This window comes from Micromys minutus, assembly GCF_963924665.1.
Source record: "Micromys minutus genome assembly, chromosome: 15".
Lineage (NCBI taxonomy): Eukaryota > Metazoa > Chordata > Mammalia > Rodentia > Muridae > Micromys > Micromys minutus.
The window spans coordinates 56640081-56658066 of NC_137984.1; the positions used below are offsets into that span (position 1 = coordinate 56640081).

The 17986-nt window shown below is 43.1% G+C and overlaps 1 protein-coding gene across 3 annotated transcripts in view; it reads left to right on the forward strand.

Annotated features, from left to right (window-relative positions):
* The window catches only part of MED12L (mediator complex subunit 12L), a 303185-nt gene that overhangs the window by 19958 nt on the left and 265241 nt on the right, over positions 1-17986 (forward strand). For all 3 annotated transcript variants that reach the window (XM_080929626.1, XM_080929627.1, XM_080929628.1), the window contains exons 2-4: positions 272-376; positions 6056-6247; positions 11151-11310. In XM_080929626.1, the coding sequence (XP_080785752.1) occupies positions 272-376; positions 6056-6247; positions 11151-11310 (457 nt within the window). The remainder of the gene's footprint in view (positions 1-271; positions 377-6055; positions 6248-11150; positions 11311-17986) is intronic.

Here is a 17986-nt window from a genome sequence, read left to right on the forward strand (position 1 = left end):
AAATGAATATTTACAAAGTAGCATAGCAGGGAATAAGGGTCAAACCGTGAGCTTCGAACAGACCCACTTGAAGCCTTTCATGGTCTCAGGTTGTGAGATGCTCAGCAGGTAACGTAGCCTGCTGTAACAGCTTTCTGGTTTCCTGGTTATTGTCCTGTCCACTGCTTTCTCTTAGAGACAACAGTGAACTTGGGTGTTACTCGGGCTGCAGTGTCTGGATTAACTTGAAGTGTTTCTCTTCTCTGCTTAATCAATATGTTCTCTTGAACAGGATGAACTCACAGCCGTGAATGTAAAGCAGGGATTCAACAACCAGCCAGCCTTCACTGGAGATGAACATGGCTCAGCCAGAAACATCGTAATCAACCCATCCAAGGTACTGCCGCTTGTTTTCTGTAGCTCCTGAGCAGGTGTGTCTGCGACGCCCTTGACAAAGCTGCACTTCCAGTTCAAGCGTTCCTCACCTTTGCAAACCGTGACGCATACAAGGTGTTCGGTGGCAGGCATTTCATCTGAGAGCGCTGCAGTGCCGGCTGCTGTCATAGAGGGGTCCGGGCCGGTCTGCGGCAGGCTGGATTTGCTTTCCCATGTTGCTGAGAACACCCCCATCCCCATGTCAGGAGGAGTGCAATGTCAAGATGCCCGATTGCTGACTGCACTGAGTTGTCATTTGGTCATCCTGTGGCCCACTGTCTCCCACATTATGAGGATAGCAGTCTCCTCTCTTGTAATCTCTAATTACTACTATGTTTTTAATTAAACTCGGATCCTGTGAGTATGTCCTGCCACCACCAAGCTATACCAAATCTCCGCACAATGATTGAAATCGTACAAATCTTATTCTTCACTAAATTTCACCCAAGGAGTTGATGTTTCCCTTCGTCCTACTTTATTCCCTTCTTCATTTCTTTTGACAGAGTCTCGCCAGGTCTCCCTGCCTGGCCTGGACCTTGAATCTACAGCCACCTTCTTGTCCCTGTCTTCTATGCACTGACACCTGATAGTTCTTGCGGAATGGTTTATCACGCTGGGAACTCATGTTTTTCTGCTTATGTTGTTCCTCATACATGCGTTAGTGTGGCGAGCACCCTTTATACTTTGTTTTTTTTTCTGGGTCACTCTGGATTACTTCAGTATCACTCAGGCTCCTGGTTTTGTTTTTTGTTTTTTTTTTTTATGTGCTGTGATTTATTACCTTCATTTTTCTTTTGGCTGTGTGGGCAGCCAGTATTTGGTTGGTAAGGACCTTTTAAACCCTGGCGATGCATTGTCCCTACCGTCTCCAACCAGCAGAAAAGGAGCAACGACACAGCGTTCTTCTCAAAGCAGTTTATTCAGGAACCTTACATCATGCAAGTGAAAATCTTTCTGTCCCTTTCTGTCTCTCTTTCTGTTTCTCTTTCTCCCCCCTCCATCCCCAAGCACAGTCCCTTTTTCCTCTCTCAACTCCACCTCCTCAGTCCACGTTTCATGGCTGCAGTTCATAGGTCCACGTCATCTGGCCTGATCTTTCCTCATGGGTGCGCCTGCGCAGCTCGCACAGTGGGAGTGGCTAATCTGGGGGGGGGGGGCAGGAGGAAGTCAGGTGCTAGTCACAAGACTAGGCCGGAGTCCCAAGCGCCATCTTTGGACTGCCGCCACACCGGCTCTCCACAATGCATCTCTGCCATTCTTCCTGTTGTCCACCGTCTTCCGGTCTCATCGAGTTCTCGCTGTGTCTGTCACTGGATGCCGGGCATACTCAGCCATTCTGGAGTACCATTAGCCCTTGGTCTTTTCAGTGGACAGAGAGGCCCAATGCCTTTTTGTCTACCTGGCGGTCATTAGCATTTCTAACTGCACATGACATAGTTTTTCCTTATCTTTTCCTGTTTGGTCTTTGTGTCTTCCTTCTTCTGAAGTGAGACTTGCCCTCTGCAGTGTCAGCAGAGTTTGCTGTGCACACTCGAACTGTTTCTCAGTAAACTCTTTTGGGGCCATCATCACAACCAAATTTCTGTATAAGATTTACAGTTTTTCTGCAATTCCTTTGTTCTTAACCAGCTTTCATTAAAAATGTATAGTCAGAGTTGGTAGTAAGGGGCTTGGGAGGGGCTGGAGGAAGGAAAGGGGAGGAAGAAGTGATTAATTATATTTTAATTAAAATGTAAAAAGATTTATAGTCAGACAATTATGTTTAGAGGTTTATTGGATTAAACATTTTTCATGTATCAGTTTTACACACACCCACACACACAAGAATTTTTACTTATTTTAATGATTGATTTTAAAATGTGATTAAAACCATCATAAATAAAAGTAAGAAATAAAATAAAGCAAGCCAATATCTATACTTTTCCTCTCTCCAAAAACACACAAGTAATTGACTGTTTGCTAAACCACCGGTGGAAATACTATTAATCTGTATGTAATGCTATTGTTCAGATACAGTGATAGTTTTAAATGTGTCTGTTTGCAATCTTTATATACTTTGTGTTACAACTATAATTCTGTATTTGTGATTAATATATAGTTGTATATACACTCACATTATTATATAACCATCGCCCTATGGCCTGTCCCTAGAACGTGCTCATCTTTGTCAAGTGATTACTGGCATGTCCTGCATGGTTTGGTCCTACACACCTGCACAGTCAAATTTGGAATGAAGAAACAATACACACGGAAGGAGTGACAGGGAAACATAAGAAAAGCTGGGTTAGTGGGATGTGCGGGGGTTGATGGAGGGCACCTCCCACAACCTGGAGATTCCATGCTTGATTATGTTTGGCATAAAGAGGAGGGGCAGCTAGTCTGGGTCTCTCTAGAAGGGCAGTTTCAGTCTGCAAACACCTAGGAGAAGGAAACTACCATCTGCTTCCTGTATGTATTGTTTGCTTGTTCTTGAAAGCCCTGTCTTTACAAAATGTGAGACCTTTCCCCAACTAGAAAGGAGACACTTGTCTCCGGGAATTTGCCCTTTGGCTTCCACATGCTCCGGCATGGATGTGCCTGGACACCTTACCCCTGCTCTATATATACTTATACACTCTGTCTCTTGAGAAAACAATCCTCTTACCTAATACAGGAACGGTATGGGTTAGGGTTTCAGATTGTGTGTTTTGGGCATTCAGAGTCTAGATTATGTCAGAGAGTAGGTTTTTATTTTATTTTTTAACCTGTTATGAATGCTCAGTTTTTGGTTCTTAGTGTCAGATTTTATGTTAATTTAGGTAACTAAGCTAGCAAAAATAACTGATTACAACTTGGGACCACTTTTTTTGTGAGCTGTATTCATGGCCCTAGTATTTCATATGTGAACTTGATTTCATTAACATGACATGTATGAATTTTAGTGTTTAATACCTGACCAGTTCCATTCTTATCAAAGGAGCTATTATCTGAATAGCTCTGGGTGGATGAAAACAAGTGCTGAATTAACCTTCTTATGTTTTGTTTGAAATAATATAAATTGGTATTAGACCATTTGAAGGACAATATGGCAATATAATTAAAATTGCAGAATTATGCTATCCAAATTATAGAAATTTGTCCATATCTGCATGGAAAGAATGTGAAAGGTTTTTAATTTATCAGAATTCATAACACTAATGTTTAGAACCAATGCTCAAGGTGCCTCTGAATGCTGCAGATTCAATGAAGGCAGCAGAACTGTGCAGATCTGTGCCGTGCAGGGCCGTGCAGCTACGCAAATGACCGATCTCAGCATGTGGTATGACGTGCTCATGCCTGACTGTGCACACGAAGCCAGATGCGCCAGAAGGAGAAGTAACAGCATTTGCGTGTGCACATTCTGAGCAGCAGTAGAAGGTACATAGCTGCCTAACGTTGATTATTTGGAGGTAGAAATTAGATTTTGAAAGCAAGGCTTTAAAAAGTGTATCTTCTGATTTTTGAACATTGCTTTTAGAAGAAAACTAAGCTCAGTTGTAGGTCCGTGACATATCTGTAATCCTAGCACTTGGGGCAGAGGGGCCAGACTATCTGAGAAATCATTTTTTAATTCTTAATGTTCATTTCTTCTGTCTTGCTTACTTAGGAATTTCACTTTGCTTTACAAGATTTGTTTAGGAGGGTCACTAAGGAGAACTCTAAAACATATGTATCCAGTTTGTTCCATTATTAACAGGGTACATTGATTCCTTAGGATAGTTCTCATTTTTAAACCCCTGTTTATTATGATTAATGTACTTATAATTGCAACTTAGAGCTTCCTCTAATATACAGTAGTACATTGTTAGCGGTTTAGGATCCTTGGTAGAAAGACCAAATATGAGTTGAAAGATTTAAAATCAAACATTTTGCTGCTAGTGATTGCTTGTTTACAAACTCGTCAGTGACGCACGGCTCTGTTCTGCCTGGCTTGGTCCTGAACACCCGGATGTGGTAACTTAATCTATCCATAGAATAATATAATTTCTACTTAACTTATCTGTATAGTTATGGCTTCTACCTAATTTATCCATAGAAGGTTCTAGAAACATTTGATTTAAAGAGAAAAACTTTAGTGAAAGTTGTTTAAAAAGAAAAATCTGATATCTAGTTTTTGCTTGTTTGTTGTTTATTACTTTAGCTTTTGTTAGTCACAATTGTATTGCTGTGAAGAGACATCATGACCAAGCCAGCTCTGATAAAAGAAAGTCTTTGATTGAGGGCCTGTTTACACTTTCAAAGTTTAGTTCACTAATAATAATTGTAGTGAGCTGAGGGCATGCAGGCAGGCTCTGGAGCAGTGGCTGAGAGAGGACCCACAGGCAAAGAGAGAGAAGGGGGGAGGGGAAGAGAGACAGACATACTTAGGACTTGTCATGGGCTTTTACAACCTTGAAGCTCACCTCCAGTGACACACTTCTCACAAGGTCATGCCTCCTAATTCTTCTAATCCTTTTCAAACAGTACCCCTTCCCAATGACTAAGTATTAAATCAACGAGCTTTTGGGAGTTTTTGCATTCAAACCACCACTGCTTTATTACCACATTTATTTCATGGAATTTTAGTTCACATTAAAAAAAAAAAAATGGTTACCAGCATTTTGTCCCGAGTATAAACTTGACTAATCGCTCTAGTCAAACGAGGTCAGACAATGCACAGGACATCTCTTGCCTCGAATTTTAACTGAGGTGGGATTTTTACTTTCTGGTTTTTCCAGGATAGCATTTTAATTTATGTAGGTGGCTACTGTTTGCTAACTATTGGTGATGCTTCTTAGAAATGGTTTGCATCATATAGCTGAAAGGTTCTCAGGGAACAAGTGTGATGCTTTCTTCATTCCTGTCGTCTTGCTCTCTTCTCTCCCTCCTAGCCTGTCCCCCTTCCTGCTCTTTAATCCTCCCTCCATTCATCTCCTTGCCCACCCTATACTTGGGATTACATGACATGATAAAATAGTTAGCAGATGTTTGCTTCTCTGTGCTGCCCCATTCAGACTTCCTGACACCCCCTCTCTTAGCTTTCTTTCCTCTTTCCCCTTATACTTATAAAGTTAGTAGTTGAGTCAAAATGCTGAGTGCCTAATTTATTCCTTTGGTAATTTTTCTTTTAGATATATTTCTCTAGATTCTTGCAGAAAGTAACACCAAGTGTAAACACAGAATTTTATTTCTAAAAACATGTGCTATTACGAGAAAACAGGAATAAGAGTGGTCCTGTGGTCCCCAGGCTTTGTCCTCTTCAGTATAGCCTGTGAGGGACTGCGTTCTCTCCTGTGGTCTGTGCAGCTAAGACTCAAGCATACCCCATTCTGAAACTCATCCTGATGGAATTTCTCCTGTTACCAGAGATTTCTGGTGGTGCTTCTCTTTTCCCCCACTGCCTGGGGACAGTGGGCCTGGATGGCAGGGGAGTTCTTCATTGTATTACTGGACAGACATTACACTTTGGGCTTTAAGGCTTACTATGTGGAAATCACAGTTTTTAAGTTTCAAAGACAAACATTTTCATTTTCCCTGATGGGCTGCACCAAGATTTTGGTGGAAACAATTTAAGACAGACTATGTAATAATAAGGCAACTGCACACTGTCTTTCAACACTGTTGCTTCCATTTCTTCCTGCAGATTGGTGCGTATTTCAGCAGCATCTTGGCTGAGAAACTGAAGCTTAACACTTTCCAGGACACCGGAAAGAAGAAGCCCCAAGTTAATGCTAAAGACAACTACTGGCTGGTCACCGCTCGGTCACAGAGCGCCATTCATAGCTGGTTCTCTGACCTAGCAGGGAATAAACCACTGGCTTTCTTGGCTAAAAAGGTATCAAGTATTTTCCTTTGTTGTTATAATTACAATTTTATAAATGAAGCTGATTGAGATAGTGATCACATGTACATTTATTTTTCCCTATTCCTTTTTAAACCAAAGGTTCAGTTCTAGGTTCACATTGCCAGGTAGTTCTGTTCTTATGTTTTGCCATCTATATTTTGATCACAGAGAGTCCTCTGGGCATCTAAAAACCTCAGGGATCTGCATAAAGTCAGTTTTTGCTGACTGAGATCTTAGATTTTAAGTGTAGGTAATAAGGCTTCATTCCCCCTCCCCCCCCATTACACTTTCGGTTTTCTTAGATCAAGATGGTCAAGATACAAAGAAAAGGCCCTTTGCTTTGAGATTATTACCTTGTCTGTCAGAACACACACACACACACACACACACACACACACACACTCAAAAATAATAGCTTTAGGTTAAACTGTCTTACTGCCAATTAAGGTAAAGATTTTTGTTTTGTGTGTACTTGTGCTATGACAAGGTATTTTAAACAAAACAGACATTTATTTATAACTTTCAGGGTTTTGGCAAGGGTGTGTGTGGGGTGCTAGGAGGTTCTTTTAAAATCTTTACTTTTAGTAATTTTCTTCAGTGGGAATAGCCAATATAAAGGCTCAATAATCTTGTGGTCTAAACAACATAAGGTGTCATTTGAACGTCTATAATAAGGTTAGAAAATATCCCCAGTCTTTATCTCTGACTTCTTGTAGACCTTTGTAATAATTTCAGATATCTCTTCTCATCTCCCCCGAAGTCCCTTAGTTCTAGGGGCTCCGTCTTCAGTTCTAAGTATGCAGTGTTCATTTCCACCTGGTGTGGATCCAGCTCAGAAGACAATGCCTTCATATACTTGTGTTTGATTTTGAAAGCAACTCTTTCAAATTAGTGCCTGCATCCTCCTTTGGCTTTAATTTGCTATGTCTTGATACTTCATGCCTCACATGGATAGCATAGATAGATGATAGATAGATAGATGATAGATAGATGATAGATAGATGATAGATATATAGATAATTGATAGATGATAGATAGGTGATAGATAGATGATAGATATATAGATAATTGATAGATGATAGATAGATGATAGATAGATGATAGATAGATAGATGATAGATAGATGATAGATAGATGATAGATATATAGATAATTGATAGATGATAGATAGATGATAGATAGATGATAGATATATAGATAATTGGTAGATGATAGATAGATGATATATAGATGATAGATAGATAATTGATAGATGATAGATAGATGATATATAGATAATTGATAGATGATAGATAGATGATAGATAGATAATAGATAGATAGATGATAGATAGATAGATGATAGATAGATGATAGATATATAGATGATAGATAGATGATAGATAGATGATAGATAGATAGATGATAGATAGATGATAGATATATAGATAATTGATAGATGATAGATGATAGATAGATGATAGATATATAGATAATTGATAGATGATAGATAGATGATATATAGATGATAGATAGATAATTGATAGATGATAGATAGATGATATGTAGATAATTGATAGATGATAGATAGGTGATAGATAGATGATAAATATATAGATAATTGATAGATAATAGATAGATGATAGATAGATAGATGATAGATAGATGATAGATAGATAGAGAAGAAAGGCACTTGTAGTCTTTGAAGAACACTTGTTTAAGTGTGACCAACTCTTCCCAGAGTTAGTGCCACTGTTTCAACTTGCACAAACCACAGAGCTGGAACATGTCTTCCCCAGTATTAATAACTGTTTGTGGTCTCACTGTGGCCCATGGATTGATTGTGTCTGAAGGCCATGTAAGCCGTAGAGCATCCTTCAGAGTTGGATGGTTTTCGAACACCAATTCATATTCTCTGTGCTGTCAGCTAGATGTTTGCTAAAGTTTTCCTTTTTACAAGCTTTAAGAATGCTTCTTGGATGCTGTCTTAAAGTGAATATTGATAAGGAATTCGTTTCCTTGCTTTAAGGGTGTAGGGGTCTCTTATCTTTTAGGAGGGAGATAACTCATGCTGTGCTGTATTAGCTATTGTTCTTCTTTCTTTATTAGGAGCTGCCTCTGGCCAAGTCAGGTGTCCCTCAGGTAAGCCTTGGCATTAATTCTTTGCAAACATAGACATTTCTTTATAAAACATTGATCTACTTTGATGTGTTCATGTCTTAAGCATTCCAGGATTCCTTCTTCCCCTCTCAGAGTTTCATCCTTTTGAGATGGCAAGGTTCTTGTAGTTTTGGGGAAAGGACCAAATTCTCTATCTGGTCTTTATAGTTACTTAGTGAATTTCTGGTACCTATGTGTAAGAACGCTTAGGAAGGAAATAGTGATTTACTTGCTGTGACCCAGAGTTATCTTCCAGCTCTTACCTAGCTTTCAGAATAGTCTATATGGTACAGGTTATGTTTCTGGCATGGTTTTCCATTAGTATAAAGCCATACAGTACTTCAGAGGTGTCTGTAAGGCCTTGGAATTTAGTCACTGTCATTTCTTGAGTTTGAAAAGGAAAATTCTGCCAACCAGGGTTATTCTTCCAACTCTAACAATTGGCTAGTTCTTACCTGTTGATGCAGGTGCCCTTGGTTACTGTGGTCTAAGGATTTCCTTTGGTTCTGGTCCTGTTTAGACAATGGAAGATGCTAATAGTGGTGAGCATTCATGGGAGAAGAGATAATAATATCCTTGTGTCTATAGGAGAAGCACACACTTAGCATCTTAATTGCCTTTGTAGTTCTAGATTGATGTAGAAACTAAGCTGTTGTCCAGTGATTGACAAAATTCAATGTCAAGTTGATATCTGATGTCTTACAGAAAAAAATCCATTGCTGTTAAAAATAATCATAGGAAACATCATTTCCTCCCCATATGTTCTCTCTTAATCAAGTGATGGTCTTCACATCCTTTTGCTTGGATATCGAAGCCCTGGCCTGACTGAACACAGGAGCTTGCTGTTTTGTCCTGTGTTATGTATGTAAGGTCTGTGGCTTGGTTTGGTGTGCTATTTTACTTCAACATTTCAAATTTTTGACTGTTTTCATTTTTCCTCCTAACAGTTGCTGTTTAAATAAGTCAAATGCTCATCTATGAAAGATACTGTTCACAGCACTCTTCGGTGTCACTAACTTTGACCTTGAATTTATCTACATTTTAGGCTTTAATCTTGCATCCTTTTCGTGTGTACGAATGAGAGGCAACATGCCATGGAACAGCACAGTTTAAACCACGGTTCCATATTTTATATTCTAGTCAAAAGCATCAGGTCTTGAGCTGAATGTTTGACCCTGTGTTTTTCTTGTCTCTGTCTTGAATGATGGTGAGACTACAGACACCGTGTCCCATGAAAGATGTGCCTTATGTGCTGTGGGCAGGACATTTCTCGTTAAACTCTGTCGCTGTGTCGTGCAGAGATGAGGTGTTACAGATTTGGCTGATGTGGTTTTTTTCCCTCCAGTTTGTTGTTTTATGTAGGGTAGTTTTCTGTGTCATGAGGGTAGAGTTCTGAATTCAGCACCCAGGCTGCAAGTGCACCCAGTCAGTCTTCAGGTTTCTGAGTGGGGTCAGCACACTGTGCTCCATTGACCGAGGCCAGGAGGCATTCCTTCAGCAGTGGAACAGCATGTTTCTTTGGGAAGACCAACTGAAGTAACTTGCTTTTAAGGCCTTACACTTTAAATTCCCGGGATCATACCCTCTACTATACATGTAAATAGTTAAATTTAAAAATCCACTGACTTGACAAGCTAGTACAACAGTTCTGTGCTGTATAAATTGGTAGGCTTACACCTTGACTTTTCAACCCAAATTCAAGTATGTTTTTTTGGGGTAGAGAAATGGGGCTTGTTGATATCCATGGCAGGGTTCCAGTGTCTTCTTTTGAAAAGGACTTAATTTGTGGTATGAAAACACCTAGGCTGGTGTAGACAAATCCCTAATCAGGCAACAAAGTATTATTGATATAACTTTGAATGTACCAGTAATCAATTCACATAGTTAAAAAATAAAACCAGAATAACCACTTTGTGAGGTGCATAAAATCCAAACTAATACATGGCTGGAAATGGTGAATGTGACTGCCAAAGCCTAGGGAAGTAGCTGAGCAGTGGTCATCCTCCTGTGGTCGATGGCATGTGTGCACCTTACAGCCTTAGCAGTTCTGACCTGCTGCCTGACGGTCCTTTTACCATGATCACAAACTGAATAGGAGGCACAGATGGGCGGGCTGTGGGCAGGAGATTTGCGAGGTTCTGGAAGGATGAGTTAACTCTTCCAGCCATCCACTGGTACCATGGGTACTCATTTGCTGAATGTACCTTTGTGGCTTTGAAGAAATAACTAACAGCCCTGAGTGTCTCCTCAGCCAGCGAATTAACTGCCCTGCTATTGCAGCTTAGTGTGTATTAAGCAGACCCACTGATCCATCACTGGAGGCTCTGCCAAAGGCCCTTTCAGAAAGTGTCTAGAAATGGTTGCGTTTGCGAAATGTTGCAGTTAGAAAGCTTCATACAAAAAAGTGTCCGCAGATACAATGAAGAATGGTGACAAATTCTTTCTGATCCTTCCCTTCCAGTGTTGGGACACATCACTTAGAAGAGTATCATTAAGTTATTTTTCCTTGTTTGTTCATAAGGCAATCAACTTTTCTTATCTGAGAACGCAACGAGACTTTGTTTTATTAACGGAAAGCACAGATAAGAACCAGTTTGCCACGTGTTAAACATAATTTGCATCTTTGTTTCTTAATGAGAATTGCGTTACATTTTCTGCCCTCTTTTCAAGCTGCATGCACTCTTTGAAAATCCATCAAGCACACTTTCTTATAGCAGCATGTAGTGTATGATTATTGCCATGTTGTTTCTTCTTAGGTCCCCATCCTCAGTAAAAAAGAGGACGTCTTTGCGTATTTAGCTAAGTATTCTGTGCCAATGGTTCGAGCAACGTGGCTGATCAAGATGACCTGTGCCTATTACTCTGCTATTTCTGAAGCTAAAATTAAGAAACGCCAGGCTCCGGATCCCAATTTGGGTAAGTGAGTCAATGGGCAATGTTTTATATTTCACTATCGGTTCTTTAAATAATTGCCACCTGCACCCTCTTAGAACTCAGCATCCCAGCACGGTGAGGATGGAGAAAGTCCCCAGTGCAGCTGACAGTAAGCAAGCCCTGTTGATATCTCCCGAGTGCACCCTGTCTGAACTCTTCACTAGCACGGCTGTGGAGATGCTGCTCAGACCACCACCATGTCCTGTGGACAGCAGCAACCCCTGACTGGCTTTCTGGCATGCTTTTGCTGTAGTTGAGCAGGCCTCAAGTCCGAGTAGACAGTGGTTGCTTAACTCGTACTCCTCTGTGCTCGCTGCCACTTTTCCGCTCACGACAGTTGATGCCAGTTAATCTTGCTGCTTCAATGCAGCTTTCTGCATTGTGACTGGAATAATCCTGTTAGAACAGAGCTCATACAGTCCTGTGCTCAGAATCCTTTTGTGACTGGTTACCCTGCTCACCTGCTCTGGCCAACACCAGCAGCCCACGTACTTCCTTTTGACTTTAAGCCTTATGGTAAGTAGGTGGACACTGCTTGCCTTCCCTGGTATAGATGCCCTGGTATGTGCTCCTGGCAACACTGTGGTACTGCTCAGTGAAAGCTGTGACCGCTCTGGGTATAATCACAGTTGCCTTGTTCTTCATTTGATTTGCAGTTGGTTATCTGTGTCAGTGCACCCGAACTGTACAATAAGGCTGCATAGACATTTTGAGTGGTTCTGGGCCAGATTTCTTCTTGAATTCCTCGGTGTTGGTCTCTCAGGGCAGCACCTCACATCCAGAAGTTGCTCAGTCATTTTTAAAACCCCGAAATGAATAACAAGGCTGGAAGCATTTGTATTTGCATGTCTGATGTCATTTTGTGTGTGTGTGTGTGTGTGTGTGTGTGTGTATGTACGTGTATGTGTGCATACACATACTCATAGTCCTTGAAACTGGCAGCATCACTAGCTGGCGAGAGCATTCTTTAGGCGTGCACACATGCACACGTATTCATTTGTTACTGTTGTCATTTTTTCTTCCAATGTTTTCTTCGATGTCCAGTTTAATTTTAAGACAGGTACATATCTGAAAGGGTGCCTGGGCAGCTCAGTTGGTAAAACCTGAGTTAAGTACAAAAGCTGTGCAGAAGTTAGCCTCATAGCTGCATCTCAGAACAGTTTTACAACAAAAAGGAGTTGCCGAGTTCTCCATCCTGGGTGTGAGTGTAGTACCCTGGAGTGCAAGGCCCTGCGCCAAGGGAAGGGGAGGGTTTTTTTCTAGTGGAGAACATGGTAGATTTCTCATCCCGTATGTCTCTCTTACCATCGGTGCCTTCCCTTCTCCCTAGCATCAGATGGTTTGGGGAGGTGTGTGCTCCCTGCCTCAAAGCTAAAAGTTCTGGCTTTTTTTTTGCATATTTATAAAAGGTTGTCTGTTGGATTCACTCACGAGTTGTATTTTTCTGTCCCTTCACAAGCAACGTAGTACACACTATGATTTATCTTTTGAAATGCTACAGAGCATTTCAGGTCTCTATGATTCCTGTTGTACATGTGAAACTGTTGGTGTTTAAATTGTGAGGAAGTTGAGTGCCTTCTGTACTCTTTCTCACGATAATACATACCTACTTGAAATCTGAAAAATGCTAAATTCTGAAGTTAAGAAAACCCTTAGAGTTGTGTAAGTTTTCTGAGTTTGCTTATTGCCTCTTAGGTTAGTGTTTCTCACTCTTCCCAATGAAGCAACCCTTTAATACATTTGCTTATGTTGTAGCAACGCCCCATCATAAAACTTCATAACTGTATTATTGCTACTGCTATGAATTGTAATGTAAGTATCTAATATACAGGACATCCGATATGTAACCTTCGTGAAAGGTCACTTGACCCCCACAAGGAGGTCACAACTCACAGGTTGAGAACCCACTGCTCTCTTAGGCCTTGCTTCTGACAAAGTGTGTTGTGTGCTATGCTCCGACTCTGCCAGTACGTGGCTGGGGTTTCGAGTTTTACTCCAGGACTCATGTCCTGTTCATCGGTCTCATCTGGTTTTAGTTGTTTTAAACCAAGGATAGTTCTTAAGCTTTTCTTTTCCTTGACTGATAGTACTGAAAGGGGCATGTGTTATTTGAGAGTGGTCCCCCATTTCCCTCTCTCTAATTTATCATGATCAGATGGCGATTGTTCTCCGTGTTGGGAATATCATAAGCAGTTTTTCTGGTTAGTTTTATGTCAGCCTGACTCAAACTCAGTCATACGGGAAGCGAGAACCTCCACTGAGAGAATGCCGCCAGATCGGGCATTTTCTTGATCAATGGTTCTGCTCCTGCTCTGAGGGTCCCGGGTGCTGTAAGAAAGGTCGAGCAAGCCAGTAAGCAGCACTCCTGTATGGCCTCTGCATCGGTGCCTTCCTCTGAATTCCTGTTCTGTTTGAGTTCCTGCTACGATTTCCTTCCGTTATAGATTGCATCCCACGACTGAACTGTCAGACTGTGGAACTGCAAATTGAAATACACTCTTTACCTGCCATATTGGTTGTGTGGGAACCTAATTAAGACAGCAATTATGTGACCATCTTGGTATGTCATATACTATTATGAGGTGGTGTCTGTCACATTTCTGTACTAAAAAAATACTATCTTACGCTATGTCGTAGTTGTTGAGTAATTTAACTACATAACTTCTACTGCCTTTTATCCTACTACCCTTCTCCTAAAGTAGGTTGCACTGTATAGCCTGGGGTGGCCTCTCCGCCTTTGCCTCCTGAATTCTGGGGCTATAGGCATGACACCAAGCCTAGCGCAGCAGTTATACTGGATGCTCTTAAAGAGAGCCTGGGTTCTATTTCCAGCATCCATATGGAGGGTCACAATAGCCTGTAACTTAGTTCGAGGGCCCCAGCACCCTTTTCTGTCTTAAGGGCACCATACATACAGGCAAGATACCCATGCATCTAAAATTATTAATTAGTAAAAAATGTCACAAGCCTCCAATGTCAGAATCAATGAAGATTCAGATCAGAGTTTTTTTAATATTTGATGTAGGACCACTGGATGTTTGAGGCTCCTAGATTCTTTAAACTGCTGGGTACACCCAAGACTTATTGAACTAGAAGGTAAAAACCAAGATGAGACCTTTTATGTGTCTATTGTCAATATAACGTATATACTAAATTAATGTAGTATGTCCAGTGAAATGCCATTATGGTCTGTAAGGTAATGTAGGACTGTTGATGTGCCTACCAGGCACCTTACTTCTGTTCTGTTGCTGCAATAACACACCATGACCAAGGCAACTTATAAAAGAAAGCGTTGGGGAGCATGGCAGCAGCCAGCCAGGCAGGCAGGCAGGCAGCAGGCAGGCAGCAGGCAGGCAGCAGGCAGCAGGCAGCAGGCAGGCAGCAGGTAGGCAGCGGGCAGGCAGCAGGCAGCAGGCAGCAGGCAGCAGGCAGGCAGCAGGCAGCAGGCAGGCGGCAGGCAGCAGGCAGGCAGCAGGCAGGCAGCAGGCAGGCAGCAGGCAGGCAGCAGGCAGCAGGCAGCAGGCAGGCAGCAGGCAGCAGGCAGGCAGGCAGCAGGCAGGCAGCAGGCAGGCAGCAGGCAGCAGGCAGCAGGCAGGCAGCAGGCAGGCAGCAGGCAGCAGGCAGGCAGCAGGCAGGCAGCAGGCAGGCAGCAGGCAGCAGGCAGGCAGGCAGCAGGCAGGCAGCAGGCAGCAGGCAGGCAGCCGGCAGGCAGCAGGCAGCAGGCAGGCAGCAGGCAGGCAGGCAGGCAGCAGGCAGCAGGCAGCAGGCAGCAGGCAGGCAGCAGGCAGGCAGACAGGCAGGCAGCAGGCAGCAGGCAGCAGGCAGGCAGGCAGCAGGCAGGCAGCAGGCAGCAGGCAGCAGGCAGGCAGGCAGGCAGCAGGCAGCAGGCAGCAGGCAGCAGGCAGCAGGCAGGCAGCAGGCAGGCAGACAGGCAGGCAGCAGGCAGCAGGCAGCAGGCAGGCAGCAGGCAGGCAGCAGGCAGGCAGCAGGCAGGCAGCAGGCAGCAGGCAGCAGGCAGGCAGCAGGCAGCAGGCAGGCAGGCAGCAGGCAGGCAGCAGGCAGCAGGCAGCAGGCAGCAGGCAGGCAGCAGGCAGGCAGCAGGGAGCAGGCAGGCAGCAGGCAGGCAGCAGGCAGCAGGCAGGCAGCAGGCAGCCAGCAGGCAGCAGGCAGCAGGCAGGCAGCAGGCAGGCAGCAGGCAGCAGGCAGCAGGCAGCAGGCAGCAGGCAGCAGGCATCAGGCAGCAGGCAGGCAGCAGGCAGGCAGACAGGCAGGCAGCAGGCAGCAGGCAGGCAGCAGGCAGGCAGCAGGCAGGCAGGCAGCAGGCAGGCAGACAGGCAGGCAGCAGGCAGGCAGCAGGCAGCAGGCAGCAGGCAGCAGGCAGCAGGCAGGCAGCAGGCAGGCAGGCAGCAGGCAGGCAGCAGGCAGCAGGCAGGCCTGGAGCTAAAGCAGTAGCTGGATCTTATGTGTTGAGACAACCACAAGGCATGGATGGCAGCAGGGGTTTGGACTGGGGAACAGGCATAAACCAGTCAGTGAGTGAATGAGTGAGTGAGTGAGAGAGAACATCCTACTTGGGAATGGCATGGACTTTTAAACATCAACGCTCACTTCCAAATGACACATCTTCTCTCACAAAGTCACACCTCCTAATCCTCACATACAGTGCTACCACCCATGGAACAAGCATTCAAACATGAGCCTATGGAGGCCGTTCTCGTTCAGGCCAGCAGAACATAAAACAAACTATGTTTGCATGCTGTAGTGTTACTTCCCCAACCGATGCATTAAACACAAGGGGTTTCAAGCTCCAGAACCCTGTCAGCTCAGTCCCTTGAGTACTTTGGTGGGTTTCCTTGTCCCGGACACATGGCTGGGTTGCCAAAGAACCCCTTGGTACCCATCCATCCCATTTTCTCCTTCTTTAAAGCTTCTGATATCTTCATTAGCAGCTACAGGGACTACACACACAGAGACTGATGGATGTGATTGAATGAACTTGAGGAGATTAACGTGTAGAATCAAGTTCTGTGTTCTGGCTTTAAGAGTGAAAACATCACTCAGCATATTTGGGGCAAGATTGACTATCAAATGTCATCATTTTCTGGTATTGGTTCAGGTGACTTTTGTCATTTTGATAATTTTTTTGTTTTAGGATTTGTAGAGTGCTTTCAACAGAAATGGCTTTTATTCCTTTGTAATAGAAATATATGTTTTATTTTCTGTTCCACCTCCAGTATTGGAACAGAGCTATAAAACAGTGCTGTTTAATTTTATTGGAGGAAGTTTGTTTCCTAATGCTAAGTGAGCCATCAGTAACAATGAGGCAACACGCAGACTATCATGTAAAATTGCAACCTCATGGGAAGAGCAACATTATTAACCAACCAAACCCTCCTGAGCTCCCAGAGATGGAAACACCAACCAACGAGCACACACGGAAAGACCCATGGCTCCAGTTGCATATGCAGCAGAGGATGGCAGTGTCTGGTATCAATGGGAGAAGAGGCCTTTGGTCCAGTGAAAGCACATTTTCCCAGTGTAGGGGAATGCCAAGGCACTGAGGGGGAAAGGGTGTTTGAGAGGCAGCACCTTCATGGAAGCAAGGGGATGGAGAAAGGGGATAACATTTGAAATGTAAATACAGAGAATATCCAATAAAAATGAAGAGAAAGATATAGATCTAATATATAAGTATCTTACTCACTGCTCTGTTGCTGTAAAGAGACACCATCACCAAGACAACACTTATAAAAGAAAGCAATTACTTGGGGGCTTCCTTACAGTTTCAGGTGGCAGGCAGGGTTGGTGCTGGAGAAGTAGCTGAGAGCTACATTCTGATCTGAGGATGTACACACACACACACACACACACACATACACACACAGATTCACACACATATACCACACACACATAACCATACACACAACACATACACACATACCACACACACACTTACACACTCACACATACCACACACACATACACACACTCACACACTTATACACACACACACAAAGGCATACCATACAAACACATAGTCACACACTTATACACATACCACACAAACACACACCACACACACACAGTCACACACTCATATACACACCACACATACACATACATCACACACACATACCACACACACTCACACACACTTCACACACATACCACACACTAACACACAAACACACTCACGCACACAGTCACATACTCTCACACACTCATATACCACACACACACAACACACACTCACACACTTATACACACACCACACAAACACCACACAAACACACACTCATACACTTATACACACACTACACAAACACACCACACACACACACACACACACACAGTCACACACTTATATACACACCACACATACACATACATCACACACACATACCACACACACTCACACACTTTACACACATACCACACACTCACACACAAACACACTCACACACACACTCACATACTCTCACACTCTCATATATCACACACACACAACACACTCTCTCTCTCTCTCTCTCTCTCTCTCTCTCTCACACACACACACACAATCTATATCTATATTGCTGTCACCTGCAGTAACATACCTACTCTAACAAGGCCATACCTTCTCTGAGAAGGGTCCCTTCACATCCTTTCAAATCGTTCC